This window comes from Scyliorhinus canicula, chromosome 14 (genome assembly GCF_902713615.1).
Source record: "Scyliorhinus canicula chromosome 14, sScyCan1.1, whole genome shotgun sequence".
NCBI lineage: Eukaryota > Metazoa > Chordata > Chondrichthyes > Carcharhiniformes > Scyliorhinidae > Scyliorhinus > Scyliorhinus canicula.
Window position 1 is genome coordinate 5,029,667 of NC_052159.1, and position 18,770 is coordinate 5,048,436.

General features: G+C 49.4%; 1 protein-coding gene across 1 annotated transcript in view; it reads right to left on the reverse strand.

The window, feature by feature from the left end:
* Positions 1-18,770, reverse strand: part of lamtor1 (late endosomal/lysosomal adaptor, MAPK and MTOR activator 1) — a 40,758-nt gene that overhangs the window by 14,613 nt on the left and 7,375 nt on the right. Inside the window, exon 2 of the mRNA XM_038818071.1 lies at positions 11,027-11,178. Within this exon, the coding sequence (XP_038673999.1) occupies positions 11,027-11,178 (152 nt within the window). The remainder of the gene's footprint in view (positions 1-11,026; positions 11,179-18,770) is intronic.

Genomic DNA, 18,770 nt, shown 5'->3' on the forward strand with positions numbered 1-18,770 from the left:
CCCGCAAATCCCTCCCAGTACCCCCTCAGCTCAGGGCATGCCCAAAACATGTGCACATGGTTCGCTGGTCCTCCCGCGCACCTAGCGCATTTGTCCTCTATCCCGAAAAATTTGCTCATCCGAGCCACCGTCATATGGGCCCGGTGAACGACCTTAAATTGGATCAGCCCGAGCCTAGCACATGTCGCGGTCGAGTTTACCCTACTCAGGGCCTCTGCCCACAGCCCATCCTCCATTTCCCCGCCCAGCTCCTCCTCGACTTTCAATACTCTTGATGGTTCTACCATTCACTGTATATTCCCTACCTGCATTAGACCTTCCAAAATGCATTACCTTACATTTGTCCGGATTAAACTCCATCTGCCATCTCTCCGCCCAAGTCTCCAACTGATCTAAATCCTGCTGTATCCTCTGACAGTCCTCATCGCTATCCGCAATTCCACCAACCTTTGTGTCATCTGCAAACTTACTAATCAGACCAGTTTCATTTTCCTCCAAATCATTTATATATACCACAAACAGCAAATGTCCCAGCACTGATCCCTGTGGAATACCACTAGTCACAGCCCTCCAATTAGAAAAGCACCCTTCCATTGTTACTCTCTGCCTTCTGTGACCTAGCCAGTTCTGTATCCACCTTGCCAGCTCACCCCAGATCCCGTGCAACTTCATCTTTTGTACGTCTGCCATGAGGGACCTTGTCAAAGGCCTTATTGAAGTCCATATAGACAACATCCACTGCCTTACCTGCATCAGTCATCTTTGTGGCCTCCTCGAAAATCTTGATCAAGTTAGTGAGACACGACCTCCCCTTCACAAAACCATGCTGCCTCTCACTAATACGTCCATTTGCTTCCAAATGGGAGTAGATCCTGTCTCGAAGAATTCTCTCCAGTAATTACCCTACCACTGACGTAAGGCTCACCGGTCTGTAGTTCCCTGGATTATCCTTGCTACCCTTCTTAAACAAAGCAATAACATTGGCTATTCTCCAGTCCTCCGGGACATCACCTGAAGACAGTGAGGATCCAAAGATTTCTGTCACGGCCTCAGCAATTTCCTCTCTTGCCTCTTTCAGTATTCTGGGGTAGATCCCATCAGGCCCTGGAGATTTATCTACCTTAATATTTTTCAAGACGCCCAACATCTCGTCTTTTTGGATCTCAATGTGACCCAGGCTATCTACACACCCTTCTCCAGACTCAACAACCACCAATTCCTCCTCTTTGGTGAATACTGATGCAAAGTATTCATTTAGTACCTCGCCCATTTCCTCAGGCTCCTCACATAGATTCCCTTGCCTATCCTTTAGTGGGCCAACCCATTCCCTGGCTACCCTCTTGCTTTTTATGTACGTGTAAAAAGCCTTGGGATTTTCCTTAACCCTATTTGCCAATGACTTTTCGTGACCTCTTCTAGCCCTCCTAATTCCTTGCTTAAGTCCCTTCCTACTTTCCTTATATTCCACACAGGCTTTGTCTGTTCCCAGCCTTCTAGCCCTGACAAATGCCTCCTTTTTCTTTTTGACGAGGCCTACAATATCTCTCGTTATCCACGGTTCCCGAAATTTGCCATATTTATCCTTCTTCTACACAGGAACATGCCGGTCCTGAATTCCTTTCAACTGACACTTGAAAGCCTCCCACATGTCAGCTGTTGATTTATCCTCAAACATCCGCCCCCAATCTAGGTTCTTCAGTTCCCGCCTAATATTGTTATAATTAGCCTTCCCCCAATTTAGCACATTCACCCGAGGGCCACTCTTATCCTTGTCCACCAGCACTTTAAAACTTACTGAATTATGGTCACTGTTCCCGAAATGGTCCCCTGAAACTTCTCCCACCTGGCCGGGCTCATTCCCCAATACCAGGTCCAGTACAGCCCCTTCCCTAGTTGGACTTATTGTTTTAAGAAGCCCTCCTGGATGCTCCTTACAAACTCTGCCCTGTCTAAGCCCCTCGCACTACGTGAGTCCCAGTCAATATTGGGGTCAAAGTAGGTTTCAATGAAGTTACTGTGAAAAGCCCCTAGTCACCACATTTCGGCACCTGTTCAGGGAGGCTGGTACGGGAATTGAACTCGCATTGCTGGCCTTGTTCTACATTACAAGCCAGCTGTTTAGCCCACTGTGCTAAACCAGCCCCAAGGTTAGCACTGTTGCTTCACAGCGCCAGGGTGGCATGGTGGCACAGTGGTTAGCACTGCTGCCTCATAGCGCCAGGGACCCGGCTTCAATTCCGGCCTTGGGTACTGTCTGTGCTGTGTTCTCTCAGTGTCTGCGTGGGTTTCCTCCGGGTGCTCCGGTTTCCTTCCACAGTCCAAATGTGCAGGTTAGGTGGATTAGAACAAAGAACAAAGAAAATTACAGCACAGGAACAGGCCCTTCGGCCCTCCCAGCCTGCGCCAATCCAGATCCTTTATCTAAACCTGTCTCCTATTTTCCAAGGTCTACTTCCCTCTGTTCCCCACCCGTTCATATATCTGTCCAGATGCTTCTTAAATGATGCTATCGTGCCCGCCTCTACCACCTCCGCTGGTAAAGCGTTCCAGGCACCCACCACCCTCTGCGTAAAAAACTTTCCACGCACATCTCCCTTAAACTTTCCCCCTCTCACTTTGAAATCGTGACCCCTTGTAACTGACACCCCCACTCTTGGGAAAAGCTTGTTGCTATCCACCCTGTCCATACCTCTCATAATTTTGTAGACCTCAATTAGGTCCCCCCTCAACCATACAATCCTAATCTACTCAACCTTTCTTCATAGCTAGCACCTTCCATACCAGGCAACATCCTGGTGAACCTCCTCTGCACCCTCTCCAAGGCATCCACATCCTTCTGGTAATGTGGCGACCAGAACTGCACGCAGTATTCCAAATGTGGCCGAACCAAAGTCCTATACAACTGTAACATGACCTGCCAACTCTTGTACTCAATACCCTGTCCGATGAAGGCAAGCATGCTGTATGCCTTCTTGACCACTCTATTGACCTGCCACCTTCAGGGTACAATGGACCTGAACTCCCAGATCTCTCTGCACATCAATTTTTCCCAAGACCCTTCCATTGACCATATAGCCCGCTCTTGAATTTGATCTTCCAAAATGCATCACCTCGCATTTGCCTGGATTGAACTCCATCTGCCATTTCTCTGCCCAACTCTCCAATCTATCTATATTTTGTTGTATTCTCTGACAGTCCTCCTCACTATCTGCAACTCCACCAATCTTAGTATCATCTGCAAACTTGCTAATCAGACCATCTATACCTTCCCCCAGGTCATTTATGTAGATCGCAAACAACAGTGGTCCAAGCACGGATCCCTGTGGAACACCACTAGTCACCCTTCTCCATTTTGAGACACTCCCTTCCACCACTACTCTCTGTCTCCTGTTGCCCAGCCAGTTCTTTATCCATCTAGCTAGTACACCCTGAACCCCATACGACTTCACTTTTTCCATCAACCTGCCATGGGAAACCTTATCAAACGCCTTACTAAAGTCCATGTATACGACATCTACAGCCCTTCACTCATCAATTAACTTTGTCACTTCCTCAAAGAATTCTATTAGGTTTGTAAGACATGACCTTCCCTGCACAAAACCATGCTGTCTATCACTGATAAGTCTATTTTCTTCCAGATGTGAATAGATCCTATCCCTCAGTATCTTCTCCAACAGTTTGCCTACCACTGACGTCAAGCTCACAGGTCTATAATTCCCTGGATCATCCCTGCTACCCTTCTTAAACAAAGGGACAACATTAGCAATTCTTCAGTCCTCCGGGACCTCACCCGTGCTCAAAGATGCTGCAAAGATATCTGTTAAGGCCCCAGCTATTTCGTCCCTCGCTTCCCTCAGTAACCTGGGATAGATCCCATCCGGTCCTGGGGACTTGTTCACCTTAATGTCTTTTAGAATACCCAAAACTTCCCCCTTCCATATGACAACTTGACCGAGAGTATTTAAACATCCATCCCTAGCCTCAACATCCGTCTTGTCCCTCTCCTTTGGGAATACCGATGCAAAGTACTCATTAAGAATCTCATCCATTTCCTCTGAGTCCACGCATAAATTTCCTCTTTTGTCTTTAAGTGGGCCAATCCTTTCTCTAGTTACCCTCTTGTTCCTTACATACGAATAAAATGCTTTGGGATTTTCCTTAACCCTGTTAGCCAAAGATATTTTATGACCCCTTTTAGCCCTCTTTATTGCGCGTTTGAGATTCGTCCTACTTTCCCGATATTCCTCCAAAGCTTCATCAGTTTTGAGTTGCCTTGATCCTATGTATGCTTCCTTTTTCATCTTAGCTAGTCTCACAATTGCACCCGTCATCCATGGTTCCCGAATCTTGCCATTTCTATCTTTCATTTTCACAGGAACATGTCTGTCCTGCTCTCTAATCAACCTTTCCTTAAAAGACTTCCACATTTCAAATGTGGATTTACCCTTAAACAGCTGCTCCCAATCCACATTCCCTAGCTCCTGCCGAATTTTGTTATACTCTGCCTTTCCCCAATTTAGCACTCTTCCTTTCGGACCCCTCCTGTCCTTGTCCATGAGTATTCTAAAACTTACGGAATTGTGATCGCTATTCCCAAAGTAATCACCGACTGAAACATCAACCACCTGGCCGGGATCATTCCCCAATACCAGGTCCAGTATGGCCCCTTCCCGAGTTGGACTATTTATATACTGCTCTAAAAAACTCTCCTGGATGCTCCTTACAAACTCTGCTCCATCTACGCCTCCAACACTACACGAATCCCATTCAATGTTAGGGAAGTTAAAATCTCCCATCTATAATCTGTCTGCATATATTTGTACCTCTACTTTATGCTCGCTTTTGGGAGGCCTGTAGTAAAGTCCCAACAATGTTACTGCACCCTTCCTATTTCTCAGCTCCACCCATATTGCCTCAGTGCTCAAATCCTCCATCATGCCCTCCTTAATCACAGCTGTGATATCATCTCTGACGAGTAATGCAACTCCTCCACCCCTTCTACTCCCTCTCTATCCCTCCTGAAGCATCTATACCCTGGGATATTCAGTTGCCAGTCCTGCCCTTCCCTCAACCAAGTCTCAGTAATACCAATAGCATCATATTCCCAGGTACTGATCCAAGCCCTAAGTTCATCTGCCTTACCTGCTACACTTCTCGCATTAAAACAAATGCACCTCAGACCACCTTTGCGTTCATCATCTCTTCCCTGTCTACTCTTCCCCTTAGTCACATTGAGTTTATTGTCTCGTACCTTACTGGCTTTAGTTGCTTCTTTACTGACCTCTAACTTCCTAATCTGGTTCCCATCCCCCTGCCACATTAGTTTAAAACCTCCCCAACAGTGTTAGCAAAAGCACCCCCTAGGACATTGGTTCCAGTCCTGCCCAGGTGTAGACCATCCGGTTTGTAATGGTCCCACCACCCCCAGAACTGGTTCCAATGTCCCATAAATCTGAACCCCTCCCCTCCTGCACCATCTCTCAAGCCACGTATTCATTCTGACTATTCTTGAATTTCTACTCTGACTGTCCATGGAACTGGTAGAAATCCTGAGATTACTACTTTTGAGGTCCTACTTTTTAACTTATCTCCTAACTCCCTAAATTCTGATTGTAGGACCTCATCCCTTTTTTTTGAACCTATATCGTTGGTGCCTATATGCACCACGACAACTGGCTGTTCACCCTCCCCCTTCAGTATGTCCTGCAGCCGATCTGAGACATCCCTGATCCGAGCACCCGGGAGGCAACATACCATTCGGGAGTCTCGTTTTCGACCACAGAAACGCCTGTCTCCTCCCCTTACAATTGAATCCCCTATGACTATAGCCCTGCCAGCCTTTTTCCCGCCCTTCTGTGCAGCAGAGCTAGCCACGGTGCCATGAGCCTGGCTACTACTGCCTTCCCCTGGTGAGACATCTCCCCCAACAGTATCCAAAACAGCATACCTGTTTCGGAGGGAGATGACCGCAGGGGACACCTGCACTGCCTTCCTGCTCTTTCTCTGCCTTTTGGATTGGCCGTGATAAATTGCCACTTAGTGTCCAGGGATGTGCAGGTTGGGTTACGGGGACAGGGTGGGGTGAACAGGGGTGTGGACATATGTACAGCACTCATTTGAAGAGCCGTGCTGGTTAGATGGGCCGAATGGTGCCCTTCTGCACTGTAAGGATTCTGATTGTACGAAAATCCCAGAGGTAGGTCAGTAACTAGAAGGTGATTGGCAAAAGAATCAATCCGGGGACAATGAGGAAACATGTCCTATTTTCCAATTGATCTCTGGCAAGGCCCAGCATTTTGAGGGTCCCAGCTGCCCTTGGATTGAGGGTCTTGCTGGACCCCAAAGGAGCATTTCAGAGTCAACCACATTGCTGTGGGCCTGGAGTCACGTGTAGGCCAGACCAGGTAAGAACGGCAGATTTCCTTCCCTAAAGGACATTAGTGAACCAGATGGGTTTTTACAACAATCCATGATAGTTTCATGGTCATCATTACTGAGACAAGCTTTATGTTCCAGATTTATTGAATTTAAATTCCACTGGCTGCCGTGATGGGATTTGAACCCATGCTCCCCAGGGCATTGACCTGGATTGCCCAGTGACATTGTCATGACACCACCATTTTACACAGTGATTTGTGATCTGGAATGCACTCTTGGAAAGAAGGGTGGAAACTGATTCAACAGGAAACTCCACAGGGAATTGGGTAAATACTTGCAGGACAATGGGGGAAGAGCAGGGGGTCCGGTACGCATTAGACAGCTCGTTTAAACAGCTGCTCACACACGATGGGCCAAAGGGCCTATTTTACACAGATCAAGTGATGTTTACATCCTGTACACAGAGAGAATCAAGTTCTCCATCTTAAACTCCTATATCAGGCCGACCCAGAGTCTTCTATTTTCTAGAGAAGAGGCCCAGCCTGGTCAATCTACCTGCTGCGTTAGATCTTCCCCGTCTGACAACTTCCTTGTAAATCTGCCCCTTTTCTAGACCCTCAGTGACAGTTTGGACGGTGGGCCCTCAGGCGACACAAGTGCTAGCCAATGACCATCTCCAACAAGAGAGGATCTAACCATCACCCCATTGCATTCAATGGCATTACCATCACTGATTCTCCCACTATCCACACCTGGGGCTTTCCATTAAGCACAAAACTGAACTGGACTAGCCATAAAAATACTGTGGCTACAGAGCAGATCAGAGGCTAGGAATCAGGCAGCGAGTAACTCACCTTCTGACTCCCCAAAGCTTGTCCATCATCTACAAGGCACAAGTCTCCTTGCCTGGATAAGTGCAGCTTCAGCAACACTCAACAAGCTCGACACCATCCAGGACAAAGCAACCCCGCTTGATTGACAAAACATCCATAAACATTCACTCCCTCCATCAACGACGCACAGTGGCAGCCGTGTGCACCATCTACAAGATGCACTGCAGTAACTCACCAAGGCTCCTTAGACAGCATCTTCCAAACCCTACACCAGATGGACTGCAGCGGTTGAAGAAGGCAGCTCACCACCACCTTCTCAAGGACAATTGGGGATGGGCAGCAAGTGTTGTTCTAGCCAGTGACGCTGGTAATGGACCTTCAAGATTGCCAGCGTATCTGATAGAAACATCACTCATACATCAGACCATTAGAGGCTGAAGTCCAGCATGTCCCGGAAGCAGAGAGAACATCAATATTATTATTACTTGGCAACTAACCCCATGCTGTACCCGTCCTGGGAGTGTTTAATGTGGACAGTATAGTGGTAGCTTACCCCATAGAATCCCTACAGTGCAGAAGGAGGCCAATTGGCCCATCAAGTCTGCACTGACCCTGCAAAAGAGCATCTAGCTAGGCCCACTCCCCCACCTGATCCCTGCAAACCCAAGCATTGATCACGGCCAATCCACCCAAGCTGCACAGCTTTGGACTGTGGGAAGAAGCCCACGCAAACATGGGGAGAACGTGCAAACTCCACACAGTCACCTGGGTCGCTGGGGCTGTGAGGCAGCAGTGCTAACCACTCTGCCACTACCATGCCGCCCTTTCCTCAACAAAACCCAGAGAACACAGGTCCCTCTCCCAGAGGTGGTCATTAAAATGCCCTAACCTTTCCCCAATTACCAGCAGCTCTCTTCCAGCCACATCTTACACTTCAATGTGACAGGGTTACAACATTTACATTAAAAAAAAATTTAGAGTACCTAATTCATTTTTCCAATTAAGGAGCAATTTAGCGTGGCCAATCCACCTACTCGGCACATCTTTGGGTTGTGGGGGTGAAACCCACGCAGACACAGAGGCAATGTGCAAACTCCACACGGACAGTGACCCAGAGCCGGGGTCGAACAGACAGATATTGAGCAGGACCTGGTCAAGCAGCTTTGCTGCTGTAACAGTACCTCCAAGGTGGTGTTCAGTGCTCTCAAACCAAATTCAACAAATAGAAGCGTGTTGTAAAAAACCAACAGGCTTCCTGGGTTTCTTCAGGGAAGAGCATGAACCCTGTATCTGCTCTGGGTTCACACAGCAGTGTTGTTGACGGAATACCCTCGGGAATAGGCAGTGGTTGAACAGATTTACACATCACAGAAACATGGATGTTTTTTAAAGGCAGTGTTAATGGTAACCCCAGTTACAAAGCTGCGCTCAAACAAGAGCCGTTGCAAAGTAGAGTTTCACTAAATGGCCGAGTCTCTCTGCATGTGACTTGATAAAGCTGCACAGACAGGTTGGCTGATCTCGGTGGGCAGTGATGCTGTCTGCAATTAGCCCCCTTGCAGCTTTGCAATCACGCAGCATGGAAGGGGGGGCCATTCGACCCATCTGTAACAGCCCCGCTCACACCTCTCTTTCCCCAAAATTAAAGTATTTCTCCAATTCCCTTTTGAAAGTTATTACCGAGTCTGCTTCTGCTGCCCTTTCAGACAGCACCTTCCTTAAAACAACAATACAATTATCTTGATTAGTATTACAAGCACGTTTTTCAGGGCTTGTGGGAACTCACTGAGAAAATAATTATCCTCCTGCCTCTGGTTTCACTAGCTCAGAACATCTGGAAAGACTTCACAGAAAACAGGATTGGGAGCTGTTCATGGATGGTTGATGATCGGATGAATGGATTGGTTGAATACTCGGAGAGAAATAGCCGAACCATGGAGAAAGCAGAGCACCCGAAAGCACTGGAACAGACTAAATGGCCCAAATGGCAGCCTCCTCTGCTGTACCATTCTGCATTCATGGGCGGCACAGTAGCACAGTGGTTCGCACTGTTGCTTCACAGCTCCAGGGTCCCACGTTCAATTCCCGGCTTGGGTCACTGCCTGTGTGGAGTCTGCATGTTCTCTCCGTGTCTGTGTGGGTTTCCTCCCACAAGTCCCGAAAGATGTGCTTGTTAGGTAATTTGGACATTCTGAATTCTCAGTGTACCCGAACAGGTGCCGGAATGTGGCGACTAGGGGATTTTCACAGTAACATCATTGCAGTGTTAATATAAGCCTACTTGTGACACTAATAAAGATTATTTTATATATATTTTGTAGTGAAGCCACTGTTGTAATCCAGAAAAGATCTGCAGGGCAATGGGTAAAGAGTGGTGAGGACAGGTGGGGTGGGAGAGATGAGATTGACTGTACAGCTAGGGCTGACAAGGGTGGAACGGAACTGGGGTTACCATTAACACTGCCTTTAAAAAACATCCATGTTTCTGTACTGCAAGATTCTATGACTAGTTACCAATAAAGTGAATTTCTACCCCTGCCCTACATTAATTCAGCAGTCCAGTGGCTCACTTACTCACAACTTACAAAGAGACTTTCCAAATAATCAGAGTTTTGTTTAAACGGGAACTGCGAGCAAGAAATAGCAGAGCAGGCAGTTTATTAGTTCAACACCTGTCACACACGGACACACTTGCAACCTAGGCAGGGGGGGGGGGGGGGGGGGGGGGTTGGTAACAACATATCATAGGCGCTGAATGGAGAGCAACTTGCTGACAGCTGCCTGAAGCCTTGGCTGAATGGGTGTTCTGAACGCAAACAGCTGTTCCACATGTATGGCTGTTTGATGGAGGGGGCAGGGGAGAATTAGAGCTATATGGGTTGCTGTCTGACCACACAGAGACCGGTCCCAGCATGGTCGGGAATCACAGCTAATCTCCCTTGCCACCACGTTAAGAGGCACTGGGGCAAATACAGCCATGGCTGCCATCAGTGAACTTGGCAGACTGGCGAGAGGACCTGGGGCTGCCCCTCCACAGAGCAGATAGACCCAGAGTCACACAGGTGGGAGGAAGCACCTCTGCTTGCTCCCTCTCGGGATCACCCTCGCCCCATGTACTCTGTCTGGGTGAGGGGAGGGGCCGCCGCGTGAGGGGAGGGGCCGCCGCGTGAGGGGAGGGGCCGCCGCGTGAGGGGAGGGGCCGCCGCGTGAGGGGAGGGGCCGCCGCGTGAGGGGAGGGGCCGCCGCGTGAGGGGAGGGGCCGCCGCGTGAGGGGAGGGGCCGCCGCGTGAGGGGAGGGGCCGCCGCGTGAGGGGAGGGGCCGCCGCGTGAGGGGAGGGGCCGCCGCGTGAGGGGAGGGGCCGCCGCGTGAGGGGAGGGGCCGCCGCGTGAGGGGAGGGGCCGCCGCGTGAGGGGAGGGGCCGCCGCGTGAGGGGAGGGGCCGCCGCGTGAGGGGAGGGGCCGCCGCGTGAGGGGAGGGGCCGCCGCGTGAGGGGAGGGGCCGCCGCGTGAGGGGAGGGGCCGCCGCGTGAGGGGAGGGGCCGCCGCGTGAGGGGAGGGGCCGCCGCCGCCGCGTGAGGGGAGGGGCCGCCGCGTGAGGGGAGGGGCCGCCGCGTGAGGGGAGGGGCCGCCGCGTGAGGGGAGGGGCCGCCGCGTGAGGGGAGGGGCCGCCGCGTGAGGGGAGGGGCCGCCGCGTGAGGGGAGGGGCCGCCGCGTGAGGGGAGGGGCCGCCGCGTGAGGGGAGGGGCCGCCGCGTGAGGGGAGGGGCCGCCGCGTGAGGGGAGGGGCCGCCGGCTCTCTCTCAGGACAATACTCACTGTGCTGTTTTGCTGAGGATAGTGTTGAGAAGAGCTTGTTCATCTGGGAAGCGGGATGAAGGGATACTATGGTAGGTGGGGTCAGTGCCTCCTGATGATTTGTTTGATGCGTGGTTGACTGGGATGAGCAGAGGTTTTCCTTCCTCGCGTTCCTGGAGTGGAGAAAAGTACAAAACCTAAGTACGGGAGAGTTCACACTCAACACTTCACACACTCATTGACAACACTTTCAAAAATAAGCCAACAACCTCAAGCTCCACGGACATTTAATCTTGCCTCTCAGCTAAACCCGGGGGAGAGGGTGGTGTAATCGGAAAGCCCAGGCTATCGCTGAGGACACAAGTTCAAATCCCACCGCAGCAACTTGTGGAATTTAAGTTCAATTAATTAAAAAGAATTGGAATATAAAGCTAGTCTCAGTAATGGTGACCATGAAACTATCATCGATTGTTGTAAAAACCCATCTGGTTCCTTTAGGGAAGGAAATCTGCCGTCCTTACTCGGTCTGGCCTACATGTGACTCCAGACCCACAGCAATGTGGCAGAGCAAACCACTCAGTTCCAGGGCAATTAGACATGGGCAATAAAAGCTGGCCCAGCCAGCGACACTCACATCCCATGAAAGAAAAAAAAACCTAAATGACTAATCTACGCAACCATTTGCCCTTCACCCACACATTTATTCTTCTTGGGGCTGAAAGGGTTAAATTGGGATGGGCTGCCGAGTATTGAAGATTAAGGAGTGATCAATAAACAGATGTTCACCTAACCACACATCTTTTGGGACTTGTGGGAGGAAACCGGAGCACCTGGAGGAAACCCACGCAGACACAGGGAGAACGGCAGCATGGTAGCATAGTGGTTAGCACAATTTCTTCACAGCTCCAGGGTCCCAGGTTCGATTCGCGGCTTGGGTCACTGTCTGTGCGGAGGCTGCACAACCTCCCCGTGTCTGCGTGGGTTTCCTCCGGGTGCTCTGGTTTCCTCCCACAGTCCAAAGATGTGTAGGTTAGGTGGATTGGCCATGCTAAATTGCCCCTTAGTGTTGGGCAGGATTGCCGGGTTGTGGGGATGGGGTGGAGGTGTGGAGGCTTGGGTAGGGTTCTCTTTCCAAGAGCCGGTGCAGACTCGATGGGCTGGGTGGTCTCCTTCTGCATTATAAATGCTATGAAATTGCAAACATTCTCTATGAAAAGAACGTGAGGACGTGTTGACTCTGCTCAAGAACATCCTCCCACAGACCCGCATCTACCTCCCCTCCCAGCTCATCCTCCCATTTACGCTTTTGCTCACCTATCTGAGTTTTCTCCCAATCCATGAGCTCTTTATAGATATCCGATACCTTCCCCACCACCACCCCCGTTTTAGAAACTACCTTGTCCTGTATCCCCTGTGGCGGTAGAAGTGGAAAGGTCGCAATCTGCCTTCGCACAAAATCCTTTATCTTCAAATATCGAAACGCATTCCCTCCCGGCAATTCAATCTCCTCCTCCAGATCCTCTAAACATGGAAAGCGCCCATCAATAAACAGATCCCCCAGCCTCTCAATCCCTGCTCTCTGCCACCCCCAAAACCCCCCATCTAGCCTCCCTGGGACAAACTGGTGATTACCACAAATTGGACACCCACACCGAGGCTTGTGGAGTACCGGGCCGGTGAGAACGGTAGAGGGGCCATTACCAATGCCCCCAAATTTGTGCCCTTATATGATGCTGCCTCTACTCACTCCCACACCGACCCACTACTCACTTCCTAATCATGGCTATATTTGCCATCCAGTAGTAATCACTAAAGTTCAGCAGTGCCAGGCCCCCCCCCCCCCCCCCCAAAAAAAAACATCGCTCCAGCTGCACTTACTTTACTCACGGGGTTTTACCCGCCCACACAAAACCAGAGATCACCCTATTCACCCACTTTAAAAAAGGCCTTTGGTTCATCACCATTATGGACACCAGCTTATCACGAGCACCTCCGGGTGCTCCAGTTTCCTCCCACAAGTCTCGAAAGACGTGCAGGTTAGGTGAATTGGACTTTCTGAATTCTCCCTCGGTGTACCCGAACAGGAACCGGGATGTGACGACTAGGGGATTTTCGCAGTAACCTCATTGCAGTGTCAATGTAAACCTACTTGTGACAACAATAAAGATTGTTATTCCACATTTATTAATTTAATTTAACTTCCACCAGCTGCCGGGATGGGATATATCCCCACGTTTCCACAGCATTAATTCAGGTCTCCGGGTTACTAGACAAACAACAAAGGAAAGTACAGCACAGGAACAGGCCCTTCGGCCCTCCAAGCCCGTGCTGACCATGCTGTCCATCTAAACTAAAATATTCTACACTTCCGGGGTCCGTATCCCTCTATTCCCATCCTATTCATGTATTTGTCAAGATGCCCCTTAAATGTCACTATCGCCCCTGCTCCACCACCTCCTCCGACAGCGAGTTCCAGGCACCCACTACCCCCTGTGTAAAAACCTTACCCTCGGACATCTACTCTAAACCTTGCCCCTCGCACCTTAAACCTATGCCCACTGGTAATTGACCGCTGTACCCTGGGGAAAAGTCTCCGACTATCCACTCTCTCTATGCCCCTCGTAAGGTCGCCCCTCAACCTCCTTCATTCCAGTTTATTCAAACGCTCCTCATAGCTAATGCCCTCCATACCAGGCAACATCCTGGTAAATCTCTTCTGCACCCTCTCTAAAGCCACCACATCCATCTGGTAGTGTGGCGACCAGAATTGAACACTATACACCAAGTGTGGCCTAACTAAGGTTCTATACAGCTGCAACATGACTTGCCAATTTTTATACTCAATGCCCTGGCCAATGAAGGCAAGCATGCCGTATGCCTTCTTGACTACCTTCTCCACCTGTGTTGCCCCTTTCAGTGACCTGTGGATCTGTACACCAAGATCTCTGACTGTCAATACTCTTGAGGGTTCTACCATTCACTGTATATTCCCTACCTGCATTAGACCTTCCAAAATGCATTACCTCACATTTGTCCGGATTAAACTCCATCTGCCATCTCTCCGCCCAAGTCTCCAAACAATCTAAATCCTGCCCAAGTCTCCAAACAATCTAAATCCTGCTGTATCCTCTGACAGTCCTCATCGCTATCCGCAATTCCACCTACCTTTGTGTCGTCTGCAAACATACTAATCAGACCAGTTACATTTTCCTCCAAATCATTTATATATACACAAGCAGCAAAGGTCCCAGCACTGATCCCTCAGAACACCACTAGTCACAGCCCTCCAATTAGAAAAGCACCCTTCCATTGCTACTCTCTGCCCGCTATGACCTAGCCAGTTCTGTATCCATCTTGCCAGCTCACCTCTGATCCCGTGTGACTTCACCTTTTGCACCAGTCTGCCATGAGGGACCTTGTCAAAGGCCTTATTGAAGTCCATACAGACAACATCCATTGCCCTACCTGCATCATTACCTTTAGGACCTCCTCAAAAAAGCTATCAAGTTAGTGAGACACGACCTCCCCTTCACAAAATCGTGCTGCCTCTCGCTAATACGACCACTTACTTCCAAATGGGAGCAGATCCTGTCTCGAAGAATTCTCTCCAGTAATTTCCCTCCGGGACATCACCTGACGACAGTGAGGATCCAAAGATTTCCGTCAAGGCCTCAGCAATTTCCTCTCTTGCCTCTTTCAGTATTCTGGGGTAGATCCCATCAGGCCCTGGGAACTTATCTACCTTAATATTTTTCAAGATGCCCAACACCTCATCTTTTTGGATCTCAATGAGACCCAGGCTATCTGCACACCCTTCCCCAGACTCAACATCCACCGTGGGCAGCACGGTAGCATAGTGGTTAGCACATTTGCTTCACAGCTTCAAAATCCCAGGTTCGATTCCCGGCTTGGGTCACTGTCTGTGCGGAGTCTGCACGTTCTCCCCATGTGTGCATGGGTTTCCTCCGGGTGCTCCGGTTTCCTCCCACAGTCCAAAGATGTGCAGGTTAGGTGGATTGGCCATGCTAAATTGCCCTTAGTGTCCAAAATTTCCCTTAGTGTTGGGTGGGGTTACTGGGTTATGGGGATAGGGTGGAGGTGTGGGTTTGGATAGGGTGCTCTTTCCAAGAGCCGGTACAGACTCAATGGGCCGAATGGCATCCTTCTGCACTGTAAATTCTATGATATTCCTTCTCTTCGGTGAATACTGATGCAAAGTATTCATTTAGTACCTCATCCATTTCCTCTGGCTCCACACAGATTCCCTCCCCTGTCCTTCAGTGGGCCAACCCTTTCCCTGGCTACCCTCTTGCTTTTTATGTACGTGTAAAAAGCCTTGGGATTTTCCTTAACCCTATTTGCCAATGACTTTTCATGACCCCTTCTAGCCCTCCTGACTCCTTGCTTAAGTTCCTTCCTACTTTCCTTATATTCCACACAAGCTTTGTCTGTTCCCATCCTTCTAGCCCTGACAAATGCCTCCTTTTTCTTTTTGACGAGGCCTACATTATCTCTCGTTATCCAAGGTTCCCGAAATTTGCCATATTTATCCTTCTTCCGCACAGGAACATGCCGGTCCTGAATTCCTTTCAACTGACATTTCAAAGCCTCCCACATGTCAGATGTTGATTTACCCTCAAACACCCCCCCCCCCCCCATATAGGTTCTTCAGTTCCCGACCTGTTGTAATTACCACCACAAACAATATCATCCCTCAGAACAGATAATCAACAACCTCATAGCAAATAAAATATGTGTAGAACAGCATAGAGAGAGTGAGTGAGCAACATTGGAAACAAACAACGCAAATTTGCTTGCAATTTGACGAACATATGAACCAAATAGTCTAAAAACCATTAATAACTAATTCTTCCCCATCTGATGTGATAATCATCTCCTCTCCGCATTCACATCGGTCGTCACCAGCCCCAAACATCTGCCTCCTGCTGCAGGGTAGGGATTTACAGACACTGTATCCCGCTCCAACTCAATTTCCCAGAAATTCAAAAACTGACGTATGCGTTTCCATCCCGTGTCCAAAGTCCCGTCTCCCTGCCCCGCAGCTCCAAACTCAAGCCTGATCATCAATAACTGCAGCTTCACTCATGCTCACTTTCAAGCCAGGCCGTCTATAGAAAGCTCAGAAGGGGAAGTGAAAACGGAAATAAGAGGGGCAGAGAAGCTACATGCAACTGGCAGCTAACATCAAAGGGAATCTAAAAATCTTCTACGGGCAAAGAAGTAGTAACAAATCAGTAAGAGGAGTGGGGCCAGTTGGGGACCAGAAGGCAGAGCTACCCATGGGGGTAGAGGACATGCCTGGGGTAGTTAGAACACAGAACATAGAAAAATACAGCACAGAACAGACCCTTCGGCCCACGATGTTGTGCCGAAACTTTGTCCTAGATTAATCATAGATTATCATAGAATTTAGTGCAAAAAGGAGGCCATTCGGCCCATCGAGTCTGTACCGGCTCCCGGAAAGAGCACCCTACCAGAGGTCAACAGCTCCTCACTGTCCCCATAACCCAGTAACCCCACCCAACACTAAGGGCAATTTTGGACACTCAGGGCAATTTATCATGGCCAATCCATCTAATCCATCTGTCTTTCCCAAGGAAACAAATGTTACCAAAGTCATTGTGAAAAAGAAAGCTGTTGATACTGAATGGGCTAAGAGTTGATAAAGAGGAAGTTTAAAAAATGCTGGCTGTGCTTAAAGTCACCAGGACTGGATTTGTCCAAGGATACAGGAAAAGTAAAGGTGGCAATTGTGGAGACAGTGGCCATAACCTTCAAATTTGTGACGGCACGGTAGCACAGTGGTTACCACTGTGGCTTCACAGCGGCAGGGACCCGGGTTCGATTCCCAGCTTGGGTCACTGTCTGTGCAGAGTCTACATTTTCCCTCCGGGTGCTCCAGTTTCCTCCCACAGTCCAAAGATGTGCAGGTTAGGTGGATTGGCCATGATAAATTGTCCCTTAGTGTCCAAATGTTAGGTAGGGTACTCTTTCCGGGGCCGGTGTAGACAAGATAGGCCGAATGGCCTCTTTCTACACTGTACATTCTATGATTCTATGCTTCTGAGGAACAGGGATGACGACAAGGCGGTGGAGAATTGCAAATGTTACATAATTATTCAGAAAAGAGAAAAAGGTGAATTCCAAAAAGCAAAGGCCAGTTAGTTTAACCTCGTGAGGAGAAAGTTTTAGGAATGATCACCTGGGACAAAGTTAACAGTCACACAGGCAGCACAGTGGTTAGATCTGTGCTTCACAGCTCCAGGGTCCCAGGTTCGATTCCTGACTTGGGTCACAGTCTGTGCGAAGTCTCCACATCCTCCCCGTGTCTGTGTGGGTTTCCTCCGGGTTCTCCAGTATCCTCCCACAGTCCAAAGATGTGCAGGTTAGGTGGATTGGCCATGATAAATTGCCCCTAGTGTCCTAAACATGTTAAGTGGGGGTTACTGGGTTATGGGGATAGGGTACATACGTAGGCTTCAGAAGGGTGCTCTTTCCAAGGACCGGTGCAGACTTGATGGGCTGAATGGTCTCCTTCTGCACTGTAAATTCTATGATTCTATGGCCCGGGTTCAATTCCAGCCTTGGGAAGTCTGCAAAGGTTTCCTCCAGGTGCTCCGGTTTCCTCCTACTGTCCTGTGATGGCAGGTGGATTGGCCATGACCAATGTGTGGGGGTACGGTGGGGGAGTGGGCCTGGGTAGAGGACTCTTTCAGAAGGTCATGCAGACTCTATGGGCCGAATGGCCTCCACCTGCACTGCAGGGATCCTGTGGAAGTGTGGGTCAGTTAAAGAGAACCAGCATCGATAAATTGAAGCAAATCATGTTTGGTTCTGAAGGTCACCGATCCGAAACGTTAACTCTGTTTCTTTCCACAGTTGCTGCCAGACCTGCTGAGTATTTTCTGTTGAAGTAAGTTGAGTTTTGTGATGAGGTTACAAACAGGGTTGATGTCTATAAGGCCTTCAAAAAGGCATTTAATAAAATGCTACACCATAGGCTTATTTGCAAAGTTGAAGCTGACAGAACACAAGTTGAAATAGAACGCAGGCCGGGGGACAGGAGGCAGAGTAATGGTGAGTGGCTGTTTTTTTGGACTGGACGAGTTCCCAGGGTCAGTGGTTTTCTTCACCAATGACCTATACTTGGGAAATATCGTGAACTGTGAGGATAGTGAGAGACTTTAAGAGGGCACAGACAGGTTGGTAAAATGGGCAGGCACACAGTGATGTGTGAAGATTTATTTTGGTACAAAGTAAGCAGAGAGACAATAAAAAGTGGGTGGGTGGGTGGGTGGGTGGGGGGGGGGGGGGAGAGACTGTAGGAGCAGAGGGACCTGGGGGCATAAATGCACAAATCGTTGAAGGTGGCAGGACTGGTTGGGAAAGTGGTTAAAAGGCACAGGAGACTCTGGGTTTCATAAATAGAGACAGAGCTCAAAGCAGTGATGAACCTTTACAAAATCATTGGTTTGGCCTTAACTGGAATGCCACGTCCAATTCTAAGCACCAGACTGGAGGAAGGTGGTGAAGGCATCATAGAGGATGCTGGAGAGGCAGAGGAGAAGCTGGAGAGGCAGAGGAGAAGCTGGAGAGGCAGAGGAGAAGCTGGAGAGGCAGAGGAGAAGCTGGAGAGGCAGAGGAGAAGCTGGAGAGGCAGAGGAGAAGCTGGAGAGGCAGAGGAGAAGCTGGAGAGGCAGAGGAGAAGCTGGAGAGGCAGAGGAGAAGCTGGAGAGGCAGAGGA